Below are 7,528 nucleotides of genomic sequence, written 5' to 3' on the forward strand. Positions count from 1 at the left end.
CGACCAATCTGGTGGAGAGTATCTCCAGCACACCCAACAGCTGTGAGCTCGTGTTCCTCGTTCCATTTGCATTCAGGACCAGCCAAGGTTCTTTTGTCTCATCACTTATGATGACATCCACAGTTTCTAGTACATTCTGCAGAACAAGAATCAATGGAAAAAATAAGCACTTCTACAGAATAGCTGAGATACAGTACAGTATCTTTTTTTTTCTTTTAAAGATTCAGTTTTACTTGCCTGAATGACATCTTGACTGACATCGGCCACTTGAATGGTGTTTGCAACATTGATTAAAATGTCAACAATGGTAGATATGGTTAGAGATGAGTTAGTAATTTTGGTTTCTTCTTCCTTCACAGTTTTACTGAGATTCGCAACAAAGGTTGGAATTTGCAGCACAAACAAATCCTAATGGGGATGAAAAAGAAGATTTTAGGTGGATATTTTTTCACATGACAAAACTCAAGTCAAACGTTTATTGGGGGGACGTAATGCAAGAATCTTAATGCTTATAACGGGGACTTCCCTACAAACATAGAGAGGACTATAATATTGATTCAAGATGGGGTGTTCCAGAGTCCAAACACAGTAAAACATTATCAACATTATCATTATCACCTCAACTTCTTATATTGTGGAAGTTGTCGACAAGTAGTCTATGTTTGCATAGATCTGTCGCCCAACCTTTTTTGAGCCAATGCACACATATGGGATCATAAAAATCCCCTGACGCACCACAAAACAACAATGTCCAAAAAAGTATATCTAATGAAATATAATGATTTTCTAGTTTAATTCACTCACACTTTACTTAATTATCCTGTTTAGTTGAACATAACACTGATTTACTCGCAGGAATTGAGGAAAGATTTCTTTAACAGCTATGAGTCTCTATTTTTTTTTTTTTTTATAGCCATCGACAGCCACGTTGTCACAGATTATTTAAGTGTTTTGCCTGTCACTGATGCTTACACAAATAAGACATTTTATGCAGTAAATACATTTAAACATATTGTTTATGTATATTTTTGTAAAGCTATATTTACTCTCTCTCATTTTAGTGAGGCCCCAACATTAACTGTACAACCAGAACTAATCAACTAAAAATTTGCGTTAAATATTTCCTATGCCTAAGCAGATAAGGAATCACATTTATGTGACCTACCTCGGAATCAATGAATAGCTCTTTGATTGTTACTAAAACGCAAGCGTCCTCTTGAAGTTCCCATTTCCCTGTGTCCAGACATACGGCGGTCTTGCTCCCTTCTTCACCTTCTTTACATCCCACAGTGGACAAGTCACCGACTCGCCCAGTCCCAAACAGACTATCCTTACAGTTGGCATCTAAATAATTCAAATAAAAAGATTATGGAAGAAAAAATAAAAAGATAGGACACTAGCAGTTTACAAATCAGTGTTTTTACCTTCTGTAAAAATAGTAACCGTCATCTTTCTTTCAAAATTTGAAGGGTTATCAACCCTACAAACAAAGTCTTTCGTGACGTCCGATCCATTGCAATTTTTCAGCGTGTAATCATGCCGTATGCAGTTAGATTGTCCATCATTAACAGGAACTGGAAGTATGAAAAAAAGATTTAAAAAATAAAGTACCTGATGCTTTAACACATTTACTTTAAACATGTTTTCAACTGCACTGCAATTACCAGAAACCAATGGGTCACTGCCTTGGAACCACTTGACTGTGTAGGATTTCTGCACACAGCATAGAAGTGGCTGTATCCTTCCATCAATGCATTTTACATTAAGTTCACTCTGAAGTCTCAAAATAGGAGCCTGTTTGATTTGACTGTCTTGAACGATTCCTTCTTGCTGGAAGTCGACTCCATTGTTGCTGAGAGTGCAAGAATAAATTCCTATAATACAAAGGGGGGATTAGTTTCATTTATAGAGTGGAAAAATGTCGCTTTTAAGTGACTAATCGGCTCCACACTCCTTGATATTCAATACTAATACAACCATGCATATACTGTATTTTCTGGACTCGCTCCAGAATATAAGTCACACCATGCATAATGAAGAAGAAAAAAACATATACAAGTCGCCCCGGAGTACAAGTCGAACCAGTGCCTTCTGGCAGCTGTCAGTGCGAAATTAACGAACATGTACATTTTCAGTGGTACTGGAGTAGCAAATACTGGTACACAAGCCTGTAGTGCCCTCTAGTGGCTGTCAGTGTGAAAATAACAAATATGTGAAATTATATATTTCAATATATAAGTCGCACCTGACTATACAACAACAAACTATCCAACAACAACAAACTATCCTTAGCTCATGGTGTAAGCTACACTGATAGTTATACTCTGCATAGACTTACCACTGTCAGAAGAAATGACGTTGTTGATTTCAAGTAAAGACATATATGAAGATGTGGTTATATTGAATCTTCCACCATCGTTTATTGTCCATCCGTCAAACATCCACTCAGACTTTGTAATATTTCCCAGATAGAAGTTTAGTGGAAGCTTACACTTCAAGATCATCCTATTACCAGTGTAGGTGAGATCTGGAAGGCTAACTGGGATTGGACCTTTCAAGATAAAGCAGAAATATTATTAATTAAATATGTACTCAATTCATAAAAATATATATTTCTTAAACCATAAACCCTGTATGACTTACTGTGATAAAGTGCAGAGACAGAGCCAATGATAGAAGCAATAGGTTTAATTGCCTCAGGGAGGTTTTCATTTTTTTCAGCTATTTCATCGTAGACAACTTGCTTCGTTTGCACATCAAAGTGTGTGATTACACTTCCTTGACTGTAAAACAGGAAATACACCAAAACTGTATTAAGACGTGGTTTAGGATTTCTGCTGGGTTAATATTACTAAACATTCAAATGGGTGTACTTTACCTGAACGACGTGACACCAACGCTGATAAATCCTGTGATCCCTTTGTAATGCTTTTCCAGCTGTGTAGGGAGAATGTTGGTCAATACTAACAAAAAAGCAAGTTGAAAAACAAATCAGTAAAAATAAAAAAAGATTAAAAAAAAACCCCACTTACTGCTTCATTAATCTGTGACGTCAAGGACTGGTACAATGAACTCGAAGGATTTGTTAATTCTGGGGAAAACGTCTTGTCTAATCTCATGGTTATTTCCACATCAAAAACTGATTGGTAAACAAGAATAAAAGTTACTCAGTAGACAACAAACAAACAAACAAAAAATCTCACATTTCAGTTTTTATGACATCCTTACTTTGAGGTGTTGAAGTACTTAGGGAGGGTGTAGTAGGGGTAGATTTGTAAACTGGAGTGGTGGTGTTTGTGAAGGGTGTCGTGATAGTAGTACGTGCTGGGAGAGTAGTGGTACTAGCTGTATTAAGGCTTGTGGTCGTGGTAATAGTACTAGATGTAATCATTTGTGAAGTTGAAGTTGTAGCAGCTGCTGTGGTGTTGGTTGTTGTCAGGGTAGTAGTACTAGTTGAACTCACTGGTGCAGTGGAAGTTGTGTAGGTAGTAGAAGCAATGGTTGTAGTTGTAGTACTGATCGTACTAACTGGTGTGCTGAAAGTAGTCGTATTAGCTGTAGTGGTTGATGTTGAAAGAGTAGAGATATTTGTGACAGGTGGAGTAGTGCCACTTGTGGTACTGTTCATAGTGATACTTGCAGAGGTCGTTGTAGTACTATTGGTCTGTGCAAAGGTGGTGGAATTTGGAGTAGTGGCTGTTGGGGTGGTAGGAGATGTAGTAGTGCTAGCTGTGAAAGTTGGTGTTGTAAAATTGGTCGTAGTTGTCATTGCAGTGGGGGTAGTTGAATTGGTCACTGTTAGAGGTGTTGTTGGTGAAGTGCTTGAAGCTGTAGAAGTATTCGAGTTTGGGGTTGAAGACAGTGTTGAGCTAATCAGTGAAGATGTTGTATTGGCTCCGGTATTATAAGTTGTACTGGCTGATGTGCTAAGACTGTTTGTGGGAGTTGTTCCAGTGGTTGTGTTAAGAGCAGAACCATTCGTTGTGGAAGGAGAGGTAGTTAGAGTAGTAGGCATGACAGTTGTTGTTGTTGATGCAGTGGTAGAAGTAGAATTTGTTCCTCTAACTGGGGTGGAAAACACCGTGGTAGCTGTAGTGTTAATGTTCGCGCCGGTAACTGGAGTCATGTCTGTGGTGGACACGGTCACGTTCAGTGAGTCTGTAGTTCCATTTGTCACCGTTGGATCTGAAAATGCAATGGTAAAAAGAATAAGAAGAAACAGCTCTATAGGTCACTGTACATACAGACCTACCTTGGAATTCTGTCCCTACAGCGCGACACAGCTAGACTAATGGCGTAAGTCAGAAATCGCATACTGTACGTAAAAGAAATGTGCCAAGATACCGATATACAGTACATATCGCAATATTTCAGCTTGCACTGGGTAACCAATACAATAATAATAATAATTGAGTTCCTTATTTGTCTCACAATGGGGAAATTTACAGTGTGAGTTTTGGAAACACAAGACAACACAACAACACCTAACTGTACTCTGTTATACACTCTATCTACACACTGTAGAACTCTATAGTGTGTATAGATAAATGTACTTTATTAATATACTGTAGCTTGCCAATACACATATTCGAATTAAACTTTTAGCAGGATTGTAAATATACTTATACACTGGAGCAAGACATTGCTTTTTTCTGTACTTACAGGTGACGGAGGTTTGTATTGTTGAAGAAAGGACGGCTGTAGTTGCAACAGTTGTTGAATCTGCAAAAAAGATGTCCAATTTCAGTCAAGTACAACAATCTAAGGATTTTAAATTATAAAATGTTTTGATGACATTTGAAATGATCAAAATGTTTTGGAATGAACACACACACACATATATGTATATAGAAGCATTGATTTATAATGATTAATTTTACAAAGACAGCAGCCAATCAGACAAAGTTTACACAGGTTAAAATGTATTGTGTAGTTGTTGTGACTGCAGTGCTGAGATCTGTAGGGGCATTTGTTGGGTCTGTAATAGACAGATGAAGTGATGATGTAGTGAATGAACAGTTTTTAAATGTGGGGTGCAGATGTTAAGGTTAGGCTGCTTTATTATTTTTTATTTGTTTTCTCTGCTTGTTTCATTATTCAACAATACTTACTTGTCACAGTTCGTGGTGTTGAGGTTGTAGATGTAAAGATTGTTGTGTCTGTGAAAAGAAAGACGATGCAATAATGAAGTGAAATAAATCATGCTTGTAGTTGTGGCCTCTATTCCTATTTTTTAGAAAACTTAATAATAATTAATGAGTGGGGGGCAGATGTTAAGGTTAGAGGAAATGTTGTTTGGTTGTCTTGAAATCATTTTAATACCAGCTATTTTGAAAGTGTCTAGTATGTTACAGTAAAAGCTTAAAAATGAAGGACATACTGGTTAAAGTTGGTTCAGTGGCTGTAGTTACTGTAGTGCTGAGAACTGTAGTGGCATTTGTTGTGTCTTTGAAAAGACAGACAATGCAATAATGAAGTGAAATGAATCATGCTTGTAGTTGTGGCCTCTATTCCTTTTTTTTAGAAAACTTAATAATAATTAATAAGTGGGGGGCAGATGTTAAGGTTAGGCTACTTAATTGTATTTGTTTTTTAAATGAAAGTCTAGTGTTTTCTCTGCTTGTTTCATTATTCAACAATACTTACTTGTCACAGTTTGCGGTGTTGAAGATGAAGATGTTAAGATTGTTGTGTCTATGGAAGGAAACATTGTTCATTTGTGTAGGAATCACTGTCATACCAGTTATTTTGATGTCTTCTAAGTTACAGTATCATCTTAAATATAATCCACATACGGGTCAAAGTTGGTTCATTAGTTACTGTAGTGCTGAGACTTGTAGTGGCATTTGTGGTGTCTGTGAAAAGGCAGAATAAGTAATGTCTTTAAAAGACAACCCCAATGGTTGTAGACATGGTAACAATTAGAAATGTGTCAAAATAAAGTTCAGATTTGTCAAAATATCCCGTTTTCTACTGTATGTCTTAAGAAAAACAAATGATGGACTGTGTTGGTCTTCAGAGACTCACCAATAATAGTTGAGTTTGGTGAAAATGCCTCTGATGTGAATTGTTCTTCAGTCACAGTAAAATATATTGAATCTAAAAAATAAGAAAAATTCAAAAATAAACAATACATGGTTTGTATGTGGTATTTAATCTACTTGTGCTGTTGATTAACAATACTTGTCAAGTGTTAATTTCAGTGACATCTGACCAAATAAAGCACATACTGGTCAGAGTTGGTTGTGTGGTTGTTGTTACTGCAGTGCTGAGACCTGTAGTGGCATTTGTTGTGTCTGTGAAAAGAAAGACGATGCAATAATGAAGTGAAATGAATAATGCTTGTAGTTGTGGCCTCTATTCCTTTTTTTTAGAAAACTTAATAATAATTAATAAGTGGGGGGCAGATGTTAAGGTTAGGCTACTTAATTGTATTTGTTTTTTAAATGAAAGTCTAGTGTTTTCTCTGCTTGTTTCATTATTCAACAATACTTACTTGTCACAGTTTGCGGTGTTGAAGATGAAGATGTTAAGATTGTTGTGTCTGTGAAAGGAAACATTGTTCATTTGTGTTGGAATCACTGTCATACCAGTTATTTTGACGTCTTCTAAGTTACAGTATCATCTTAAATATAATCCACATACGGGTCAAAGTTGGTTCATTAGTTACTGTAGTGCTGAGACTTGTAGTGGCATTTGTGGTGTCTGTGAAAAGGCAGAATAAGTAATGTCTTTAAAAGACAACCCCAATGGTTGTAGACATGGTAACAATTAGAAATGTGTCAAAATAAAGTTCAGATTTGTCAAAATATCCCGTTTTCTACTGTATGTCTTAAGAAAAACAAATGATGGACTGTGTTGGTCTTCAGAGACTCACCAATAATAGTTGAGTTTGGTGAAAATGCCTCTGATGTGAATTGTTCTTCAGTCACAAAATTATTTTAATACCAGTAACTGTGCAAATACCTAGAAAATTGCAGTAACAGCTTAAAAATAAAGGACATACTGGTTAAATTTGGTTCAGTGGTTGTAGTTACTGTAGTGCTGAGACTTGTAGTGGCATTTGTGGTGTCTGTGAAAAGGTAGAAAAAGTGATGTCTTTAAAAGACAACCCCAACGGTTGTGGACATGGTAACAGCTGGAAATGTGTCAAAATAAAGTTCAGATTCGTCAAAATAGCTATTTTTTAAATGTATGTCTTTAGAAAAACAAATGATGGACTGTGTTGGTCTTCAGAGACTCACCAATAATAGTTGAGTTTGGTGAAAATGCCTCTGATGTGAATTGTGCTTCAGTCATAGTAAAATATATTGAATCTAAAAAATGAGAAATATTCAAAATAAACAATACATGTTACTGTTTGTGGTGTTTAATCTTCTTGTGCTGTTGATTCACAATACTTGTCAAGTGTGAATTTCAGTGACATCTGACCAAATGAAGCACATACTGGTCAGAGTTGGTTGTGTGGTTGTTGTTACTGCAGTGCTGAGACCTGTAGTGGCATTTGTTGTGTCTGTGAAAAGACAGA

At 36.4% G+C, this 7,528-nt stretch overlaps 1 protein-coding gene across 1 annotated transcript in view; it reads right to left on the reverse strand.

Moving 5' to 3' along the window:
* LOC103398603 (adhesion G protein-coupled receptor F5-like) overlaps positions 1-7,528 on the reverse strand; it is a 25,106-nt gene that overhangs the window by 3,854 nt on the left and 13,724 nt on the right. The window contains exons 12-32 of the mRNA XM_025053672.1: positions 7,448-7,513; positions 7,245-7,316; positions 7,007-7,072; positions 6,497-6,544; positions 6,231-6,296; positions 6,028-6,099; positions 5,796-5,855; positions 5,647-5,694; positions 5,381-5,446; positions 5,112-5,159; positions 4,663-4,722; positions 3,229-4,185; positions 3,033-3,139; positions 2,879-2,937; positions 2,644-2,783; positions 2,339-2,551; positions 1,665-1,874; positions 1,425-1,574; positions 1,166-1,344; positions 238-408; positions 6-136 (exon numbers count right to left, since the gene is read on the reverse strand). Coding sequence (XP_024909440.1) covers positions 6-136; positions 238-408; positions 1,166-1,344; positions 1,425-1,574; positions 1,665-1,874; positions 2,339-2,551; positions 2,644-2,783; positions 2,879-2,937; positions 3,033-3,139; positions 3,229-4,185; positions 4,663-4,722; positions 5,112-5,159; positions 5,381-5,446; positions 5,647-5,694; positions 5,796-5,855; positions 6,028-6,099; positions 6,231-6,296; positions 6,497-6,544; positions 7,007-7,072; positions 7,245-7,316; positions 7,448-7,513 — 2,989 coding nt within the window. The remainder of the gene's footprint in view (positions 1-5; positions 137-237; positions 409-1,165; positions 1,345-1,424; positions 1,575-1,664; positions 1,875-2,338; positions 2,552-2,643; positions 2,784-2,878; positions 2,938-3,032; positions 3,140-3,228; positions 4,186-4,662; positions 4,723-5,111; positions 5,160-5,380; positions 5,447-5,646; positions 5,695-5,795; positions 5,856-6,027; positions 6,100-6,230; positions 6,297-6,496; positions 6,545-7,006; positions 7,073-7,244; positions 7,317-7,447; positions 7,514-7,528) is intronic.

This window comes from Cynoglossus semilaevis, unplaced genomic scaffold, assembly GCF_000523025.1.
Source record: "Cynoglossus semilaevis isolate Cse_v1.0 unplaced genomic scaffold, Cse_v1.0 scaffold476, whole genome shotgun sequence".
NCBI lineage: Eukaryota > Metazoa > Chordata > Actinopteri > Pleuronectiformes > Cynoglossidae > Cynoglossus > Cynoglossus semilaevis.